Source organism: Carcharodon carcharias, chromosome 21 (genome assembly GCF_017639515.1).
Source record: "Carcharodon carcharias isolate sCarCar2 chromosome 21, sCarCar2.pri, whole genome shotgun sequence".
NCBI classification, from domain to species: Eukaryota; Metazoa; Chordata; class Chondrichthyes; order Lamniformes; family Lamnidae; genus Carcharodon; species Carcharodon carcharias.
In genome coordinates, this window is record NC_054487.1 from 31,858,442 (window position 1) to 31,881,610 (window position 23,169).

Consider the following 23,169-nt stretch of genomic DNA (forward strand, 5'->3'; position numbering starts at 1 on the left):
AAGTGTCCTTCGACAGCACCTTCCAACCTTTGACCTCTACCACCTTGATAAAAACAAAAAACTGCGGATGCTGGAAATCCAAAACAAAAACAGAATTACCTGGAAAAACTCAGCAGGTCTGGCAGCATCGGCAGAGAAGAAAAGAGTTGACGTTTCGAGTCCTCATGACCCTTCGACAGAACCTCTACCACCTTGAAGGACAAGAGCAGCAGACACATGGGAACATCACCACCTGCAAGTTACCCTCCAAGCCACACATCATCCTAACTTGGAACTATATTAACATTCCTTCACTGTCACTGGGTCAAAGTCATGGAGCTCCCTCTCCAACAGCACTGTGGGTTTACATACATCATATGAACTGCAGCGGTTCAAGAAGGCAGCTCACCACCATCTTCTCAAGGCCATTTAGGGATAGGCAATAAATGCTGGCCTAGCCAACGATGCCCACACCCGTGAGAGGATAAAAAAAACAAAGAAATACATCTGTAAACAAGAAACATTATAGTGTATTAGTTTCCTTGATAACCTTTAAATTATACTGGTAACAAGGACTATGTAGGTGAGCAATGGAAATTAATCATTATGGCGGTAGCTGATCAATAGAAAACAATTCCAATCAAGGACCAGAAATTACCTTAGAGATGTTTCTGCTCCATCAGTGCTAATTCATTGTGTTTGTTTTCCACTTCCTGTGTGATAATGGCAATGGAACAGAACAGCTCACAGCCCAGCAATCAGGATCAGAGCATAAACCTGTGTGTTTATAGAGTTATAGGGTGAGATTTTAACTCACTCAACACCCATTCACTTATGGAAAGTTACATTCAGCCCCATAGATTTCGAAGCATATACAATGTAAACTGCATTTTCATGGTAACATTATTTGGTTCACCTTCTGGTAGAATAACCATAGTTCTAATACCAGTATCATATTATGATGGAGTTAATAGGCTACATGTAAACAAATAGGTTGTTCAAACCTAGGCAGCATCTGCAGAATTCTAAATTCATGTGAAATTATTGATGACAAATCATAAACCTGATCATCCAGTTGTGTATTTCTTGAATTTTGATGGTGAGATATGATCTGGAAATCTCATACAGGTGTTTGCAGCCTGTGTTACATGTGAACATACGGATTAGGAGCAGGAGTAGGCCATTCAGCCCCTCAAGCCTGTTCTGCCATTTGATAAGATCATGGCTAATCTGATTGTGGCCTCAAATCTACTTTCCTGTCTGCCCCCATACCCTTTTACTCTAACTCAACTTTAAAAATATTCAATGATCTTGCTTCCACTGCTCTCTGGGGAAGAGAATTCCAGACTAACGAGCCTCTGACAGAAAAGATTTCTCCTCATCTTGGTTTTAAAAGGGCTACCTCTTATTTTTAAACTGCGTCTCCTACTTTAAGCCTCCCTCAAAAGTGGAAACAGCCTCCTGATATCCACCCTACCAAGTCCCTCAGGATCTTATATGTTTCAGTAAGACCACCCCTCATTTTTCTAAACTCCAGTGGATATAGGCCCAACTTGTTCACCCTTTCTTCATAAGATAAGCCCTTCATCCCAGGAATCAGTCAAGTGAACCTTCTCTGAACTATTTTTAATGCAATTATATCCTTCTTCAAATAAGGAGACCAAAACTGTATACAATATTCCAGATTCTGCTTTTCTATTCTTCAAAGTGGACAAGTTCACATATTCTCACATTATACTCCATCTGCCAAATATTTGCCCACTTACTTAAGCAAACGATATTCCTTTGTAGACTCTTTACCTCCTCTTGGCACCTTACTTTCCTACCTATTTTGGTGTCATTGGCAAATTTATCTACCATACATTCGGTTCCCACTCAAGTCATTGATATAGGTTGTAAATAGTTGATGTCCGAGCACTGATCCCTGTGGGACTTCACTAGTTACAGTTTTCCATCCTGTAAATGACCCATTTATCCCTGCTCTCTGTTTCCTGTCAGCTAGCCAATCCTTTATCCACGCTAAAATGTTATCCCCTACACCATGAGCTCTTATTTTGTGTAGCAACCTTTGATGTGGCACCTTATCAAATGCCTTATGGAAATGCAAGTACATTCATGATTCTAATGCCTGTATGTAGATATTTTTCTTGAACATCACTCCTTCAAGTCTGGCACAACACCGTGAGTTTAGACAGTGCTATGGTGTTAACATTGTGCGTTATTAGTTCCAGAGGTTTTGTGCCAATAGCACAAGTTTCTTTTCAAACTGCTAATGAGATACAGCATTATATTAATTGGAAAAGAGTCCTGTGTCTATCCTTCTTATAGAATGGGCATTGAGAAAAGCACCTTCACATACCTTAGCCAACCTTGTGAGGCCATTGAACGTCTTCCTGCATTGTGTAAAAATTAATGGAATAATGGAGTCTCCACTGACTGCCTCTGTTATCTCCCTCTTTCATGTTTGTTTCATCATTCATGTGTCTTCCTGTTATGTGTGGAATTGAACACTTTCAGGTCAGATGTGTAGGACAGATTACATGCAAGCAGAGTGTGCACCTATACTGCCCAATAATAATCTTTATAACTTGATCTTCAACCCTTGTTGAACCAATGTGGTGCATTTCATTTCAAACAAAAAATAATTCTTGCTGTCCCTCTCAGCTAAGCAATTCAGTGCTCATATAAATTACTTTTTATTTCCTGAGAACCTGGAGACCTGGACTGGATTTAAACGTTTTACTGAATTATATTTTTCAGTAATGTTTGTCCATAGGTTGGAACTTTTTTTACTTTTGAGCAATTATCATCAGGATCAAGAATATCCAAATGAGGAATAATGGCCAGAAATAGATTAGGAGTTTTATTCGTTCCCAACATGCCTTAAATGCAAAGCAGAACTCCCTCAGTGCACATTTTTCTTTTATCCATCAAACACATACTTCAGACATTTCTATGTGATGCTACAATTTTCGTTTGAACGCTCCAAGCTAAAATAGATTGGTTAAGCTCAGTTCATTTCACCCTTACAGCCAGTCAATAAAGGAGATCTTCACACACAGACCAATGACGCTGCACAGCCTCCATCTAACTTGGCTGTCTGAGGCTTAAAAAAAATTATGTAGCAGCTATTGACTTAGTGGGATAGTGTATGGATGATTGCAAGTCAGCAGCTGGTTTTACATACCTCTCAATTTTTATTTCCATTGTAATGTTTGATCTCATTGAAAGAGACCACGAGAATGATTAGGGTCAGAAATAGAAAAAATAAGTTGGTGCAATAAGGGTTCCTGCTCTGAAACTGGGTTTCAGCTAAAATCTACCTCAGTATATTTGAATTCTACATATGGGGCAGGTTTTTATGGTCGGTGAGCAGGGGCGGGACTCACTTGCCGATGTATCAGATGACACAGGGTTATGTCGGGCGTGTGTCCCAACGTCACCCTGTGTCATTTAGACTTTCAGTTCAACGGACACTCAGCCGAATCAGCTGTGCACCCGCCAAACTGTCAATGGCCTATTAAGGCCATTAAAAAACAAATTAACTAGATTGATGGATCTGCCCATCCAACCTTAGGGTTGGTGGGCAGGCCGGGAGCCCAGGTGGGCCTCGGAGAAAGCATGAAACCTCATCCATGGGCAGGATGAGGTTTCATGAGGGATTTTAAATGTTTATCAAATATTTAAATAAAAGTTAAGGACATGTCCCAACTCATGTGACAGTGTCACATGAGGGGACATGTCAGGGAAATTTTTTTATTACCTTTCTGGCAACTTTTGAATTGGAGCCGATCTCCCTGAGGCAGCACTTAGCCTCATGGAGACCTGTGCGCTCTTTCGTATGCATGCGAGAAAGAGCACACTCCTGGCTGAGGGAATCCCTCCCTCCGCCCACTCTGGCAGATGTCACGTTGGGCGGGCATTAATTGGCCCGCCCACGTAAAATGGCAGCGTCCCCATGACTGGTGGCGCCCATTCCTGTACTTCCCCCCCAATGGGGGGAAAATGTTCCCCATGATTCATAAATAAATCTGAGTAGCAACTACAGCCTACCCAATGTCACTTGCAGTGAACCAGCTTCTGCAGAAATAAATTAGTAATCAAATTTAATGTGAATTCTGGTTAGCTGTTACCTTTCTCCATTAACTGTTCCTCTTTCTTTACAGGTTGAGAATAGATAGTACAGAGACTGTTCGATGCATAAAGTCCTGCCGCCCAGGTGATACAAGCTGCATACTAGACCATGTTAATACAGTGTCCTACACTGTAATTTCTCTGCCGACCTACAGGGAATTCCTTGGACCAATAGGTGAGAGCACGTAATGAGAATAAGGTTACCTTTGACTAGGACAAGTCCAGTTATTAAGGCAGCTAAGGCAAAAGGAATATGAAATTCATTGCATGGCATTATGGAGGCCTATTGCAACTTTGCTGGGGTGTGATGTACCACTAACCCTTCCCATGTGGCCCGCATGGTGATGAAGGAAACATGTGGGAGCACACCCTGTGTGTACTGGAAGGCTGTGAATCAATAATATTCTGATGTCACACAGCCCACGGGGCTGATAAACTGTCAGGATACCAAATTTGGAGCATGCAGGTCTAGGAAATGCAGTTATATATTACTCTGCAAACAAGCATAAAGGGTCAGACACTCAAATTGCAGGTAAGGTAACTTTGAATACCACCTGTTATTGCAAAGTGTCTGGAAGTACTCTGAAGTGTTTTTAGACGTGTTATGGTGAGTTAATGTATTTGTTAGGGAGTGTAGCTGCATCCTCAGGAAAGGCACAGGTGACCTGTGCACTCAAAGGCTGCAACAAACATGGGAAGAGCAGTGGCAGTGCCTCAGGTGTGCAGAATCTCCAGGAAGTAGATTAGAGACTGTGCAGAGAGTAAGCTCTGCACAGTGCCTTCTGCCGACTTGGAACCACTCAGTTCCATGCTGCTTGACAACAACAAGAAGCTGTCTGGCAGGCCAGCAATGCACTCAGTATTTCAGTTTGCACGCCTGTCAATGCTCTCCTCTATACCGCCCATTGAAGGCCTCATTTGAATCCCCTGCAACAGAACTTGTCTGCGATCTCACTTTCTATTGAGCGGCAAAACAAACCATCATCTCTCTTCTGCAGCACATTTGTGCCCGGTGACTCACCATGTGTTGATCCAAATTCTACACTTATCTCCAAGGTATGTGTGGTGCTAGATTCTCAACTTGCTGCTGTGAGTATCAGACTGGGGCAGAATTTTCCGTACCCACTGTCATAGGGCGACATGGCAGGCATGAGTGGACAAGATGGTGGGAAGGCCAAAAATCAGTTTCAAGACGTTGTGAAACCAGTTTGTGATTGTCCGCTCTGCCAGTCAAAGCCGGGCCGCATTTCCCACTGCTACATTTCATACATCTGCATACCATTATAAACCTAGCTCTCCGGAATCACCCCCACGCTGGATCATCCTAGCATGTTGGCCTGATTGCACACCTACATGTTACACAGTGGCAGTTATAAGGCGTGCACCCAATGAGCTGCACTTTGAAGGGATCTCGGAGGTGAGTGTACAGTAACATTGCACAGCGCTCACGAGGGCCGCCTGTTGGACCTCAAGGTTGAGGCGCTGCGCATTCAGGTGAGGGCACAGGCGTGTCACATTTTCCTGACTGGCTGACAGTGCGGTAGAGGCGAGTTGTAGGGAGGCGCATGGCTGCATTGCGTTTGGTGGTTATGCACAAGCACCTGTGGAGTGGTGTGGGAGGGAAGCAGCATTAAGCCATGCATTCAGGAAACCTTGTATAAAGTGACAATTCCTCTGCAGCTGAGACAGTTCAGGTGCAGCCACATTGACATGCTTGGAGTTGGGCTTCTAGCCTTTCTGCCCACTCAAGCAACGCAAAGGCCTGGAAGTGCCACCAAATGGTCCAGAGGTTTTCACCCATCGGGCCCAGATTGCGAACTAATGAACATTTTAGTGCACTGCAGAACAACTGGATGACTGGGCACGTTGGACAATCTCCTGAGTGAAAGCTGGCCATAGAGCAGTCACTGGTAGAGGCACTCACAGCCTGTTGCAATGTCATTCAAGTTTGGATCAGTGACCCCATGGTTCAAGCTAACAGCTCAGCCTAACAGTGTGGGTTGGGAGAATGCCTGCGCCTGAGCTGAGAGCACAGCATGCGGTCCAATGGGCAAAGCTGCCGCCAATTGGTCAGGTAGAGTGGGGCAGAAGTGAGTGGGGTTCAGACAGCCAATGAGCGCACTACACACTGGCCATCCAAGTGATGGTCAGCACATTCTGGGATGTGTTAAGGGGCCTTCAGACTTAACCAAGAGAGGTTCTTAGTGCACTCATGCTAACCTATGTGCCTCTCTTTCATCCTGCAGGAGGACGACATCAGGAGCATGTAGTCTGTGACCTAGCTATATGCCTCATGGCTTACAGAGAGTGTAGATGAAGGAGAAGAGTGTGACCGAGGTACCTGGCTGGGCAGAGGGAAGAGCAGCACCCTCAGGAAGAAGGGTGGCTGGGGCTCCCGCACATGCTTCTGAAAAGCCACAGCAAGACATCGCTGGTCAGCTCCTGGCTAGACCCAGGGTCTATAGACAGCGCTTGTCATTGCTGCATATGGCTAAGTACCACTGTCACCGAACACTGCACATGTCCAGGGAATTGGTCAGTCCCATCTGCCACCTGCTGCAGTGTTTGACGCCATGGGAAATGGAGGGTTTCCACTTCCAGTGGCTGTGAAAGTGACAGCAGCGCTCAATTTTTACGCCAGTGGCTCCTATCAGGGCTCTACAGGTGACCTCTGAGAGCCTGCACGCACAAATGCAACCACGGATACCATCTTCATGAAGGCACACAACTTTGTGCATTTTGCCTGGGATCAGGAAAGCCAGAATGCAGAGTGCTGGGATTTTCCCAAATCTCAGGTTTTCCACAGGTGCAGGGTGCCATTTACTGCACTCCATAAGACCATAAAACATAGGAGCAGAAGTAGGCCATTTGGCCCATTGAGTCTGCTCTGCCATTCAATGAGACCACGGCTGATCTGATAATCCTCAACTCCATTTTCCTGCTTTTTCCCCCATACTGATTAAAAATTGGTCTATCTCAGCCTTGAATATACTTAACGACCCAGCCACTACAGCCCTCTGCTGTAAAGAATTCCACAGATTCACCACACAATGAGAGAAGAAATTCCTCCTTATCTCTGTGACCCCCTTACTCTGGGATTATCCCTCTGGTCCTAGACTCTCTCACAAGGGGAAACAGCCTCTCAGCATCTACCTTGTCAAACACCCTATAAATCTTAAATGTTTCAATAAGGTCAGCTCTCATTCTTCTAAACTCCAATGAGTACAGACTCTCCTCATAAGAAAACCCCTCCATCCCCAGGATCAACCTGGTGAATCTTCTCTGGACTGCTTCCAATGCCAGTGTATCTTTCCTTTGATAAGGGGACCAAACCGTGCACAGTATTCTAGGTGTGGTCTAACCAGTGCCTTGTATAGTTTTAGCAAGACTTCCCTATTTTTATACTCCATTCCCTTTGAAATAAAGGGCAACATTCCATTTGCCTTCCCTATTACCTGCTGAACCTGTATGCTAGCTTTTTGTGATTCATGCACAGAGACCCCCAAATCCCTCTGTACTGCAGCTTTCTGCAGTCTTTCTCCATTTAAATAATAATCAGTTTCTCTATTCTTCCTGTCAAAGTGCATAACCTCACATTTCCCCACATTATGTTCCATCTGCCAAGTTTTTGCCCACTTGCTTAAACTGTCTATGTCCCTCTGTGGACTTTTTGTGTCATCCTCACCACTTTCCTTCCCACCTAGTTTTGTGTCATCTGCAAACTTGGTGATAGTACATTCACTTCCCTCATCCAAGTCATTAATATATATTGTAAATAATTGAGGCCCCAGCACTGATCCCTGTGGCACTCCACTTGTTACAGGTTGCCATCCTGAAAATTCCCCCTTATCCCAACTTTCTGTCTTCTATTAGTTTTCAGTCCTCTATCCGTGCTAATATACTACCCCAACGCCATGGGCTCTTATCTTATAAAGTAGCCTTATGTGCGGTACCTTATCAAACACCTTTTGGAAATCCAAATATATTACATCTGCTGGTTTCCCTTTATCTATTCTGCTTGTTATCTCCTCAAAGAATTCTAATAAATTTTTCAGGCATGATTTCCCCTTCATGAAGCCAAGTTGACTCTGCTTGATTATATAATGTATTTCTAAATGCTCTGCTATTACATCCTTAATAATAGACTCTTAAACATGGCATTCAGGTCTCTGTCGCAAACAGCAGTCAACTATGTCAACTGCAAGGGTCTCCACTCACTGAATGTTTAGCTGGTGTGGGACGACCACAAATGCATCCTGCAGGCCAGCACAGTTTCCGGGAGTGTCCACAACTCCTACATTCTCAGTAGGTCTCAGATCCCTGATGTCTTCCAGGGTCTACAGAGGCTGCAAGGATGGCTCCTCAGAGACGCTGTGGCTGATGATGCCCATGCGATGGCCTCAGAGTGCAGAGGGAGGAGGTATAACAAGGCTGATGCTGAACTTGCAACTTGGTAGAGCAAACCATCGGAATGTTGAAAATGAGGTTCTGATGCCTGGACTGGTCTGGTGGAGCCCTGCAATATAGTCCACAGAAGATGTCATGCATCTTCGATGCCTGCTGCACCCTTTAAACCTGGCGCTGCAATGGGGAGAGGAGCTGGCTGAGGAGGAGGTGGAGGAGCTGCAGATCCCCTCTGATGAGGAGGATGTTGACAGGGACGAGGGTGACGAGGTCCTCAAAGGCAAGGATGACTATGGTGAGTATTACGTACTGGCCAGCTGAGGCAGGCACACATGGGAGGCCCTCATAACTGCTAGATTCGTGGAGGATGATGACAACATGCAGTGGGGAAACACCATGGGTCCTCAACATTGCAACTGTGAAGGTTTGACTCCAGCCTGGTTGATGGCAGCGCACATGCCCTCTGTGATAAGGCTCCTGTCATGGAATGCAGCGAACGCCCATAGTCCCTACATTCCAGGAGGATGATGAAGACATGCAGTGGGGACACTCCATAGATCCTCACATAGCTTATGTGAATGTCTGACGCCTGTCTGGCTGATGGCACCTTGCATGTGCTCTGTGAACAGGGTCATATCATGAAGATGCAGCAGGGAAACTTTAACTTCCCCTGATCCCATGGCATCCTTCATGAACCAAACCTTTCAGGATCACACTGTCACTGGACACAGATGCTGATGAGGTGGGGGCCCGCCGCATCTCAAAGGTGCTGGGAGCCACACAGAGAGAATGACGGAACTCTGTGCTGCTGCCCCAGGACTTTCTGGTAGCAATGATAAGCCCCACTGAGGTGCAGGCCTGACTGATGTGACCAGTGACAATGAAGGCACACCATTAGTGTACTGGGAAGGTTGCACAAAGCACAGGGAAGAGGCCCTGGACTGAGACACCTGCCTTTACCTTACGCAGGAATGAATTTTAGAAAAGGGACCAAAGTTTCACAGCTGAGTGACACAACCACTGTTCACCAGAACCAGGAGCCATAGGCAAGGAAACATTCTTGGGAGTTTATTAACGAAGTGAACATTACGTACAAGTGATTAACACCCATGCCCAGGCTGTGCAACTACATCTTCTTAAAGGGCTTGGCCTAAATAGCCAAGTGGTTATGATACTGGGTTTGTAACCCCAAGATCAAGAGTTCAAATCTCACAATGGCAAACTATGTAACTTCATCTGAAACAGATGGAAACAGGTTTGTACTCAAAAGAGTTACATCTTCTTAACCTTCCTAACCCTGCCACTACATCTTGGTGCTCCACCGACATCCACAGCAGAGGTGGAGGCAGCCTGCTGGCTGCTACGCCCTGTCTGCAATGACCTTGACAGGTGTCCTCTGGAGAGACGAGGCCTGGAGGGTCCAAGCCTGCTTTCTGGGTCCTGCTGTGTGGCAATAACATCTTCCTCACTCTGTGGAGCTGGCTTTGCTGTGGTCACAGGAAGAGGGGATTTGGATGGGCTGGACACCCCCAGACTCACCTGGGTGGATGGCCCCGGGGTGTATACCTGCTGATGCTCCTCCCTATGGGTGCCTGAAGACCCCTGGTCGACTCCTTGTTGAGAAGGAGAAGCTGGAGTGAGACCTAGCTTCCCCGCATCCCTCTCATGTTGACAATGTTGGAGGCCAACTATGGCAACAACAATGGATATCTGCCCGTGCAGCAGTGCAGGACCAAGGTCTCCATGGTGGCTACTATCTTAAAGTGTTGATCTCGGTGTGTTGGCATGCCAGCGCTATTACTTCAGACAGAAGACAGATGGACTCCTCCATCATGCCTTGCAATCTGAGGAGTGCAGCAGACATTCCTTCCTGATGTTCCCGAGCTTGCCTTTGCAGCTCCGGCTACTGCGTATGACCGAGGCCAGGGGCTCATCATCTGACTTGGAATCAGCAACGTTCTGGCCACCAGCAGTTCTCTGAGTGCCGAAAATCTGGGAAATTCCTGTCTCCACCTGCTGTGGGTCAGACAGTGCGATGTGCTCACCAGATTGTGACCCCAAGGCTACTCTAAAGCTTGGTCCCACCAAGGTGTGTGTCTCTGCACTGGTGGAGGGTGTGGGTGAGCGCTGTGAGGGGCCTTCAATGAGGGTTTCAGCAGATTCTTCTTCTGAGGTGTCTTCAGGGCTTGAGTTGAGGACCTGAGTTGTGGACCCCCTCGACTTTTTCCCATATGTGCCTGTGAAAGCAAGGTGAGATAATTAGTGCATGGCAGTGGCCTGTGAAACAGGACACATCACTCACAGCATGGTTGTCTGATGGATGTTGCACTGCTGGATCCTCACTTGGTAGAGCACCACTGACCTCACCATCAGCACAGGAATGGTCCAGATCATCGCGGTCAGCTGGATGGCTCTATTTTCAAAGTTCGTGAGGACTTTGATTTCAGACATTCCTCCATCATACTCCCTTTTGTTGTGTGCCAGTTTGTCTTGCATGAAGGCAGATGGAGAGAGTGTAAGGAGGGCACCTGCCAGGCCAGATGATAAGTATGCCTGGCATGTGTGGGTGGTGATTTTTTAAAAATTCATTCATGGGATGTGGGGCTCGCTGGCTGGGCCAGCATTTTATTGATCATCCCTAGTTGCCCTTGAGAAGGTGGTGGTGAGCTGCCTTCTTGAACCGCTGCAACCCATGTGGTGTAGGTACAGCCACAGCGCTGTTAGGAAGGGAGTTCCAGTGTTCTGACCCAGCGACAGTGAAGGAATGACGGTATATTTCCAAATCAGGATGGTGAGTGAGTTGGAGGGGAACTTCCAAGTGGTGGTGTTCCCATCTATCAGCTGCCCTTGTCCTTCTAGATTGTAGAGGTCATGAGTTTGGAAGGTCCAATGGACAGGATGTGGACAATGAAGGTGTGTGAGAGTATGAATGGTGATGTCCCTTGAACCGGCGTTGAGTGAGATCCTTGTGGATGTATGATGGATTTGTGAATGTGTGAGTTGAGAATGATGAGAATAGTGACCTGATGGAACAGAGATCATTCATCTTCTTTTGGCACTGGGTAGCTATTCTCTTTTGCAGGGCGTTGGCACTGACCACCGCTGCTGCTGCCTCCCAAGCCAGGTTGGTGATGTTGCTGCCCCTCCTGCGGCCAGAGTGGAGGTAGAGGACATCACGGCAGGACTCCACGGTGTCCAGAAGATGTTCCAAGGACATATCACTATATTGGGTGCTGCAGTCTCTTGCCTTTCAAGGCCAAGTCTTCTGTGCAGCAGTTCTGGGCTGGAAGAAATGAGAGGTGTGCACATGGCTGCACTTTAATATGCCGCCCAGCATGAGGAAGCGGTGAGGTGACAGCATGGTGGGTGAATCAGGGACCAACCAGCAGTGAAACGGCATGTTTCCTGGGAATGCATGATTAATGAGGCAAGGTTGAGATGATATGGTGTGAAAAAGCTGCCCTTGCAGCTGGTGGGTAAAATGTCCTTTATCCCGCCTGCTACGCACTTAGTGCAAATCTGGGCTGATTCCACCCCAAGTGATGGGGCTGCTTCATAAGTGCTGCACTGTTGCTCTCTCTTTTCCTCCTTGGGCTGCTGTGGCTGGGCAGACAGCAGTCCTCAGGTCTTTGAAAGCAGAAAATCAGAAGGGGTGCACTGATGTGAGGGTGGATAGGGTGGAGTGAAAAGAAAAAGACCCATGATGACACCATCAGAACTTGATCATCATGCCAGATAGCAGGATGAGGTGCACCGAGAGTTGAGAAGTTACATGACCAGAGACATACCATCATCTTCAATGTTCTCAGTGATGCTGGGTGCCATGGACATCTGTTGCAGACAATTCAACAGTGCTGAGAACCATTTTCTCTGTGGAGCTCAGGTGATGCAGGTGTCCTCGTCCTCTGCCGGTTTTATTTTGCTCCCTTCTATTATGTGCCAACTTGTCCTGCAAGAGAGAGACCAGGATGTCAGTGATTGTGGTTGTGTGATGTACATTCAATCGCTGAATAGCTGGCTACATGTGGAATCAGTGAGAGGCAGGTGTGAGATTAGCCACATATAGGTGAACCAGAGTAGCTGAATTTTGGCTGTGAGTCCTGAATGCCAGGGACTGTTGATGGGTGAGCGATGGGAAAGTGGTGCGCTGAACAATGTTAGAGGTTGGTGAGTAGGAGATGTCATGTGAAGATGCATTTACTGATGTAAACCACCCTTGTGAGGTCATTTTGTGGTACTGCTGCCAGGTCCTTAGGTCCAGACTCTGGGAGTTGGCCTTGCTGGCCATCTGTTTCTTCTCCCTTCTGTGGGTTGTCCTTGTGGGCCTCCTGGCCCCTGAGTAGAGCCATGACATCTCTCCTGCTTCCACCTTCACCACTAATGCCTCCAGAACCAAATACATCACCTTGGAACCATCTCTCTGTTGTTCCATTTTCTTTTAAATTTCTGCTATCTTATTTTAGTGCAGTTTCCCTTTAAGAGGAACTGACTGCCTTTAAGACCAGAATGTTGGCTACACCACAGGCTCTCCCACTGTTAAGCACAGAGGCAGTCAGCAGTGCAAATAGGAAAATAGTAGCAAGGAACTCACTCGGCTCCATACTACAATAAGATAAGTGAGGTGGGAGCATGCTTCCAACCTCCAACAGAATCAGTGCAGGCGGTGACTTACCAAGCCAAAAAATGGGGCAAATGAATTTCTAGGCTAAGTTCTTTGTATTAAGCCTATTTACTGGAAACAAACTATAGAACATTGCTTGCGAGCTAAGATGCAAAGGAAATTTCAACCCAACAAGAGAAAAATAGTAGCTCAAGCAAGCTACAGATATGTTTCCAAAAGGAAAGGAGAAAAATTTAATAGGGAATCAACTTTGACCTTCTCTCATGCATCTACCACTTACTGGTTCCAGAGCAGCATTGACAGGGGCATAACACGTAGGCGTAATTCACTTGAGGAGCACGCTGTAACCTGAAAGTGATAATGTACAAATTTCTGCTGCTGCTTTCTCTCCAAAGCAAGTTCAAATCCCTGACCTGCCTGAAGAAGGAATCATTGAAGCGGACAGGAGAAAAACAAAAGGATAAGTCATTCTGAGCTTACTCTTGTTCGCGCATATTTACAATTCTGGGTGAAGGGAAAAATTGAGCAAATTACAAAGAGATGGAAGGAGTACAAAAGGAAATTCAGGATTTTGCAGCAGTGGGTTTCAAGACTTTATTGCTAGATTTGAAGGTGAAATCTGCCAGCCTGAAGTTTCACCTGTGGCAATTTTGGTCTCGCTACCATCTTAATTTCGAATGGTAGTGAGAAAGAAAAAGGATGAAGGATGAAAATCTGGGAGACTGGGAGACATGAGAGTATTTAAGATGTCCTAATGCTTGCAAGAAATTTGCATTAGGTCTTTTCAAGATCCTTGTTTGATTCCTTTGTTTACAGCCTGCACTTATGTTTTCATTATCCTTAGTGTCAGATGAATTTACTCATTTATTTATTTTGCCCAAGCTTCTTTTGTTGTCATCAGGAATCCTTCAAGGTGACATGTTCAGTGGAAAAGTGGTCCGGCTGCCCAAGGTAACTCTGAGTCCTCCTGCAAACTCCAATATCTTAAGAATGGGATATCAAATCTTATGTTGACCAACATTATTGATGGCCGCTTTTCTCCCAATAACAGCTGTATAACAGACCTACTGATGGCATCACAATGAGAAGTGAATGCCTGCCCAATTATTGTGCAGGAAGTTTGTTCAGAACTCTCCCTATCACAGTCCTACTTTTCATACTGCTGCATGAAAGAAGGCCAGCATGGGTGATCATATACCAGCACTGTGTGACCACACCTTCTGTGATCCAACTAACATTTTTCTGGGTCCTGGCAAAACATTTGGAAATTACTGTGGTAACCTGCCCTTTTAGAGTCTGGATCAGGAGAGGGGAAGAAACAAATATCTGCCATATGCTGCAGGGATACCTGTGGTGACCATTCACATTGATCTTGCACATTTGCAGGTACAGTAATGGTCAGCTGTGGTCCAAAACTTGACTGTACCTATTTGCAGCCATGCTGCAGTATGGACCCTATATCAGACAACTCCAATCCACAAATAAACTTGCATGTGATGGGAAAATCAAGAAGGTAATGCAGTTCTGATTTTAAAAAGGTTACCACTGTTTCTCCCTTTGCTGAAAGCTGACACTCATGGGCAATAGCAGCTGTCCAATTTCTCACACAGCTCTTCAGTTGTGAATGTACATAGTGAGTGACATCAGGCTCTTTGAACATGGGTGACATCAAAGCTGAGCCTGTCCTTATCCAGTCTTTGCACGTTCCAGCTGTAGTTACCATATAGCAATTAGGAGCAAGAATCCTGTCCCTATTATTCTTAGCATAGGGACACTGAGGCCAGTTGTGACTATCCTGGCTGGCCTGATGATCTCACTATAGGCTTGGGATTGAATCTGAGCCTTTTCTGATGTATGGCTCAGTATCACATACAGCTGACCATTCACCCAGTGAGATATTGGGGAGATCTAATGATTAAAAATTTAAAGCATTTTTAAATTCTTAAAATAGAACTGTGTGTGGGAGTCAAAGGAGAGAAATGATTTCTGAATGGTGAGTGGTCTGTCCTGTATTGAAGGACGGTGCCAAGTCCTTCGAAAGCATTTGCTAAAGAGAAGGGAAGGAAAAGTCAAGTGAAATTCACCCTGCACCATCACAAAGAGCAGAAACAGCGGAGGTCAAAGTAAAGATGTTAGATAAAAGAGGAAACATAAATAGATATCTTTCAAAATAAATAGGAATTTAAAAATCATGATGTTTAATTTGATCCAATGGGGCTCCAAGCCTAGACATTTCTATTGCACAAAAACTCTTGTCTCAGTTTGTTTACAATGGAATGAAATCAGGTGATGATGCAGTGTAATGGAACTATTCAGGTATTGTGACTGTTCATTCTTTCTACATTTTCAGGCTTTGTCTGTTTTTATTTCACTCTATTTATGTCAATGAGGTGGCATGACAACAGAGTACAGGCAGAGAACATGCGGCTGTGTTTGATGAAACTAACCCTGATATTTACAGAAGGCACAGAGGAGGGTAATTGACCTGATCTTTCCTTTTTGCAGAGATCATATTCCTCCGAGCAGCATCTCCAGCTTTTCCCAGTATCCAGCCAGAGATTGTGTTCCGCATCACTGAAGGAAACATACGTAACTCCTTTGACATTATCAAACGATATGAAAATGCCATTACAATCGGTAAGCAATATTGCATTTTTTTTCTTTTTAGTTTGCCTTGTGATAGATGTGAGGAATGTTGCAATCAGAGATAAAGAAGGAATTTTAACCCATGCCAACTGGCAAGAGTGTTGTGCGAAGACCTATAGCCCTTTTCAAGTGTAAGGACAGCAGTTTGCTTTCATGTGTGTCTGTGAAAGGTCTTAATTGAGCTGATCTTAAGATGTCTGCCCCCAGAGGCAGAGTGTCTTATGGCAGAATCACATGACTATGGGAAGCCAGTTAGTCAGTAGAGCATTGCATTTCATATATAAAAAACAATACAAACACCCCTTTTCTCATATTAAAAAACATAAAAAAAAACCTTTTTTCCCTATGAACAAAAGATACATTTACATGTATGATCCTGTTGCCCACTATACACCAACTGTTCTCATGCATTAATAACTGTTTGTTGTACTAGTCAGTCACTTAATGTTCCATGTGTGTGTTGACATTTGCAGTACATCTGGGTGATATTCCTTGTCCAGAGAATGTCATTCTCTTGGTCCTTGTTGCCTTGGTGACTGTTGTTGTTTCATTGCAGTTGTTGAGGACTCATGGACCTCTGGTACTGATACTAGTTCTGTACTCAGTACAGCGGGTGAGATCCCTTCTCCCTAACCGACTGATTGCAGTGAAGGAGCAGCTTCGCTAATTCAGTGTATATGCCTGCGGTTCCGCCTGTATATCTGGTTGAGTTTTTTCAACTCCCGCTTTGAATTGACAACTGTAGAATTGTGGGTTATTCTTTTCTCCTGGTACCTTTGTGTTGTCTCTGAAATTTGTTTGGTCAGATCTCACACAACTTGCTTCATTGAAGTTTATCGTGCGTTTTCAAAGGTATAGACTCAGCTGGAATCTTGCCCTTCAAACTTTCCAGTTCAGCTCTGATGTCAACATTTTCCTGTAGGACATTTATCTTCAGCTCATGCATTTCATTGCACTGATGTGGTCGGCAATCATCTTGTGGTTTACTGGAATATTGTCTCCCTTGCTCTGGAATCTTGTGTTTGCCTTTCTGTGTTGGCACTTTTTGCACGATCAGTCTTTAATCATTATTATTTGCTTTAGACTTGCTTCAGCTGAGATGAATGGTCATTGCATCCCATTTATGATCTGGAACTCCAGATCATCTTTCTTGCCATTGAATTGAATAGAGGACTAATTTGTCCTCTAGGTATGAGTATCATACCATCATATAGCCTCACTCTTACAGTCAAGGGCTTCATTTTTGGATCACTATGTTGAGCCACTGCACACAGATCTGTGCATGGCGTACCTGTGTCTATCTGACACTTCTTGTTCGCTTGATACTCTCCCTCTGCGGTCATCATTGTAACAGTCACAAACCATTTGCCTCCTATAGACTTGACTGAACCAACCTGCTGTATGGTGTATAGTTCTTCATCAGATTTGTCTGCTGAAATCTCTCCAGCGACCATCTGTATAGGCTTGTTTTGCTTTTTTCTGGCCAAGCACTTGTGTGTGAAATGATTTTGTTTCTTGCAGTTAAAATACTGCTTTCCCCATGCTAGGCAATCCTTCTTTCCCTGTGCATGCTGTCCTCCACTGTATGTGCATCCTGTCATGTACTGCGATTGCTCTGCTCTTTCAATTTGGAATCACTCTCCACATAATGTATCTCTTGGTCTGCTCTACCATGCATATGCTCTAGCTGATGTTTCATAACTTCTGCATTTCAACACATGTCTATCGCTTTCATTTCTTTCAGTAGCTTTGCTCTCACCAAGGGGTCTCTCACACCTAAGACTAATCTATCATCTTTTAGCTGTCTGAATTCACATGATTCTGCAAGCTGCATTATTGCCATAATGTACTGTTCAGACATACAGTCTAGTTTTCAATCTGAACTCTAGTGCTGAATACATAATGTTCATATATAACATTCACTCGGGGTTCAAAATATGTACTCAAGGTGTTCAAACTCTCTGTCATCTTTTTTCTTTGTTCATCTGTTAGATTTAGGTTGGTATACACTTTGAAGCAGTCCTTCCCCAGCAGTGTTAACGGTGTGGCTACTCTTATTGGTTCAGGCTTGTTCATCAAGTTTGTTGCAATCACATAGTTTTGCCACTGCGACTGGAAAAACTGCTAGTTTTGCCATGCACTATTTTTCAATGCTACTGGAGATAGGATTGGAAAATTTACTGCAGCCATTGTTTATTCACTCAGTATTTTTTACTTGCAGCCTCTGTCTGTGTTTCCTTTGTCTTTTTTCTCTGTAGCCAGTAATTTCACTTGCAGCTTGTGCGTGCTTTTCTTTTGTTCTTTATCCAGCAGCGTTTTTTTGCAGATTTACTGTGTGCCTTTCTAAGCTGCCTCACTTGCAGCCTTTGTCTGTTTTTCTTTGCTCTTTTCAGTAGTGTTTTTTTGCAGCCTTGCATTATTCTGTGGTTCTAGGTTCTCACTGTCTCCTCTGCTTCTTTTGCAGGGTTTAAAAATCTATTTTTTTCTTCACTTCTGTACACCATGCTTCAAGTATAAGGACAGCAGTCTTCATTAGTGTGTGTCTATGATAGGTCTTTATTGAACTGATCTTAAGATATCTGCCCCCAGAGGCAGAGTGCCTCATGGCAGAGTCACATGACTATGGCAAGCCAGTTAGTCAGTGGAGCATTGCATTTCCAAAACCCAAAACAAGTCCCACTTCTGCTTGAATCTTGCCCACTAACATCTTAACTTGTTAGGCATCTGATGTTCTTTCCTGACTTAGTGGGAGCCTCATTAATATATGCAAATCAGAATCCATAGCACCCAATGACATTATAATGGTGTACTGAGCCAGGTACCCAGGAGGGTACACTTCCTAGTAAAACATGATGGAAAAGAATAGGAGGCCCTCCTAAGGTAAGTCAAAACTTTTTCTTCACAAAGTCAGGAGGAGCCGGAGTCTTCTTCCAGGCCCCATGGAAAGACCAGTCTGCTGTTGGCCTGGATTGCCCCTCTTTTTCACCCACAAAATGGCCCAAATTTCCCCCCTTAGCTCAGTGCGGACAGTTGATGCCCCCAAGCCCCATAACTTTGACCTGCCAGATGTTTTTCAGTAGCCTCTTTCCATTTCTGTTGGGAATTAAGGCAGATGGCTGCTGGAGGGGGAATGAGGCTTTCCATGGAGGCTCCACCTGCAAATTAAATTCTACATTAAAATACTTTATGCAGCAATAAGGTGACACTCAACCTGCATTGTCAATTCAGCCTGATTCACTGTGGCCATGGAGGGGAATTTGGAAGAAGTGATTTACTGCTGCCAGCTTATGTGCAATTAGTAATTTGTTCATTGTTCAAATATTAAGTTGCAGATCCCCAAAATTTAAATTGTTTCCACTATAAATAATATAATTTATTTATTTCAAGCTGCATATTTGAATATTTATCCTATTGTTCAAATAGTGGTACAGATATAGAACCTAAATCAAATCATTTGGCACTGTTGCTCTTACTGCTGCCAAACGGTCTGCAGTGGTAAAGGTGCTGAGCAATGGTAAGATCAAACAAGTGAATGTATGTGAATTCCCAGTTTGGGCAACGTGCCTGAGCATTGTAAGTAGGTTGGGTGTATTGTAATTAGAAGATCATCTGCACTTTAATTAACATTGTCTGGAATTTCCTATGTGGATTTGTCGGATCTCTCATGGTGACTTGACAGAAGGTAGGTGAAAGCCCTGGTGAAATGGTTAAAAACAGCCCTTTAAGTTGTTTCTCTGATGGTTCTACAATCTCTTGCCAGAGTTACAGAAGGCAATCAGGGGAACAACATTGAAATTCTCATCAAACAACCATTTAGCTTGGTAGTGAGCATTGTTAATAAAGTGACAGTGATGCTAGAAATAGAACATGATGTGTAATCAAAGCAAAATATTGTGTGTGATGTATAGAGAACATCATATACATTATAAATAGGACATAATGTCAAGTAAATGGAACACGTGCATATTAAATAGAGTATATTGTGTAGTCTAAGTAGAAAGTTAGTATTGTAAGAAGGTATATATAGTTGAAGAATGTGTGCGAGGTAAATATCAAGGAGTAAGTTTCTATGGGGTTTCTCCTGCTTGACTGCTTTACCTTGGGGGAATTGTTACGGAAACCCCGGAGAAATTTTGTAAACACCTTGTTTTTGGGCTTCCGTCAAAGTTACAATCAGTAAGCAGAACAACAACCCCTAATGTTTTGTATGGGCCAATATTGTGCTTCATTGGACTTTTTAACCTTGTTTCGCTGCTGGAAAGAGATGTGCTTGTACATGGTTCAGTGCAGTTGTGCAAATGAAGGGATTAGGATGGGACAATGACATAGGAATTCTCCCCTCTCTTGGTCAGAATAAGAAAGATCATGATTGAGTTGAGATACTCTAGTTACTTACGATGAAACATTTTATGTGACATAAAGACACTGCCGTCTTTACCATAAAGAACGTAGTAGCTTCTCATACAATCCTTCTAACAAGTTCAGCTCAAGACCAAAGGATTGACCAAGTCCTGTAGCCTTAGGAGAATAAAAGTTTCTTCACCTAAGCTGCCTGGTTCCTGTGCCATATGTAGTTATCCTGAAAGTTATTGCAGAATGTTTTCCTTCAAGTTTGCTCTGAGCATAATATATTTGAGTTGTTTTCAGTTCTAACACTGACGAATTTCTTACCTGCTCCTCAGAACTCGTTTCTTATCCCCACAACTGTCAGCATTGTTCCTTATGAATTCCTCAAGCTTTATTTGCAAGTCCTTCTTGTAGCTTACCAAAGCTCTTGCTGCCACATACTTTCCTCTCTCCAACAACCTGGACAACAAGCAAAGAAAATTATACATTCTGATTTTGATCAGAAGTTTTGTCCTTGTTATCAAGTAATCTGGGCATAAGCCCTTTCTTCTAGTCACAAGTACAGGTGTTAAATGTTCATATTGAAAAGTCCAAAATCCTTCAGTTCCTCCTCAGTTATACAAGAAATTGAACACACACTTTAAATTTAACTGCACCCCCAAACAGAATTCTGCTCATTAAAAGTATATTAATTCATTAAACACATCAAATGCTGTTATTTCAAGAAGCTCAGATCACTCATATCAAGGTATTTTAAATTATACAAATAAGAATAAAAATGTTACAATCATGAATGGTAACAAATATCACATGATTCTCACCCAGGAATTCTGCCCCACATTATAGACCATTAACAAAGAAACATGTCATTTGGCCCAACTGATCTCTGCCTGCATTTCTCTAAATCTAACTATCAAAACCCTTCATAAATTAACCTTCTCCATTAGGTCACCCTCAGCCTCCTCTTTTCTAGAAAAAAAGAGCCTCACCCTATTCGGCCTTTCCTGATTTTAATAGTCACTCAGTTCTGATATCACCCTTGTAAATCTTCCCCATTGCCTCTATATTCTATTTTTGATATCAAAATCAGAACTGTACCCAATACTCTAAATATGTCCTAATCCAGCTTATATACATGTTTAGTATAACTTTCCTGCTTTCGAATCCTATTTATCTAAAAATGATCCCAAATGATTTATTTGCACTTTTATGGCCTTGCTAACTTGCATCGCTACTTTTAACAATTTGTGAATGTGTGCCACCAGCTCCCTTATCTCCACTATTCCATTTAGACTCTTATTTCTCAAGTAGCATCTTACTAAAATGCATCACCTCACAAATATCTATACTGAAATTCATTTGCCATTTACACACTCATCCTACAAGTATATTCATGTCTTCTTACATTTGTCACAGTCTTCCTATTAAATATAACCTCAGTTTGGTGTCAATTTGGTTAAATAATTCCTCTAATTAAAAAAAAGCTGGAGTTGTACAAGGCTACACTTGGAATATTGCGTGCAATTCTAGTCGCCACATTACCAGAAGGATATGGAGGCGTTGGAGAGGGTACAGAGGAGGTTTACCAGGAATGCTGCCTGGTCTGAAGGTTATTAGCTATGAGGAGAGGTTGGAGAAACTCGGATTGTTCTCACTAGAGGGACTGAGATTGAGGGGCGACTTGATAGAAGTTTACAAAATTGTGAGTGGCATGGACAGAGTAAATAGTCAGAAGCTTTTTCCCAGGGTGGAAGAGTCAATTACTAGGGGACATAGATTTAAGGTGAGAGGAGAAAACTATAGAGGAGATGTGAAGGGCAAGTTTTTTACACGGAGGGTAGTGAGTGTCTGGCATTCACTGCCAGAGGAGGTGATGGAAGCAGGTACGATAGTGGTGTTTAAGAGGCAGCATGACAAATACATGAATAGGATGGGAATAGAGGGATACGGACCCCGGAAGTGCAAAATGTTTTAGTTGACGGGCAATATGATCGGCGCAGGTTTGGAGGGCCGAAGGGCCTGTTCCTGTGCTGTACTATTCTTTGTTCTTTGTTCTTTGCTCTTTGTAGGCTTGGGAACAGATGACATCCCATTATTCATGACTGAGGATATTCCCCCATTCAGAGCTCTCTGTTATGGCCTGCAGGTTCAGGTATAATGGAGGGATAGGATGACCAAATTTTACAAACATCTTTAAAGCCTCAGCTTGAAGGGTTATATTTACTTGCATTTCAGTGTGGTTATAAGTCTTTTGAGTTTATTGTACCACAGGAGAAGCCAACCACCAATCTTGAAATTGGTCTGCAAATTGCATCCAGGAGAAACATAAGAAAAGGCGAGGGAAGGCGTGGTTTAGACATTCAGAGAAAACACAATGTGAGAAAAAGTAGAATAGCTTAGGTTCACGTTTTAATTGCTTGCAATCTAGGACAAAGCACAATTATTTCTGCTCTGCTATTTATAGTAATTTTAGTCATACAGGAAAGGATATACTTAATGTTGTTCTCACTTATTCATTCACATTATGTAGATTGCTGGCAATGTGATGATTTAGGATGACTGCTGGATTGAGGTTTAGTAATCTATGTGATGCTGGGGAAATGGAGTTATGAAAATGGTTAAATGGTTAAAAAGGGAGACTTTTAAACTGCTGAGAGCACATCGTAGATATATTGAGTTCTAATGCCCCTTCAGATCTCTTCAAGGAGTCTTCTGAGCAATAACTCTTCTGATGTTGTACTCCATAATCCTCCACCTCCATAGCACCTAGGATCACCACTTCAGAAGGCTTCTTGTACAGATCATTGCAAGCCACAGTTGTGGAATATTGCAGGGACCCTTCTGATGTATCAAGGCAACAAATGTGCTCTTTCAGGAACCTTATAGTTCTCTGTACACCATTACTTGGCTAAGGCATGTACCTCACTGTCATGCTCCTCATTATCCACACAGCAAGGAATCTTCCTTAATAATAATAAAAACAAAAAAACTGCGGATGCTGGAAATCCAAAACAAAAACAGAATTACCTGGAAAAACT

The 23,169-nt window shown here is 43.7% G+C and overlaps 1 protein-coding gene across 1 annotated transcript in view; it reads left to right on the forward strand.

The window, feature by feature from the left end:
- fbln1 (fibulin 1) overlaps positions 1-23,169 on the forward strand; it is a 289,537-nt gene that overhangs the window by 217,614 nt on the left and 48,754 nt on the right. Inside the window, exons 15-16 of the mRNA XM_041215927.1 lie at positions 4,146-4,288; positions 15,644-15,775. Of these exons, the coding sequence (XP_041071861.1) occupies positions 4,146-4,288; positions 15,644-15,775 (275 nt within the window). The remainder of the gene's footprint in view (positions 1-4,145; positions 4,289-15,643; positions 15,776-23,169) is intronic.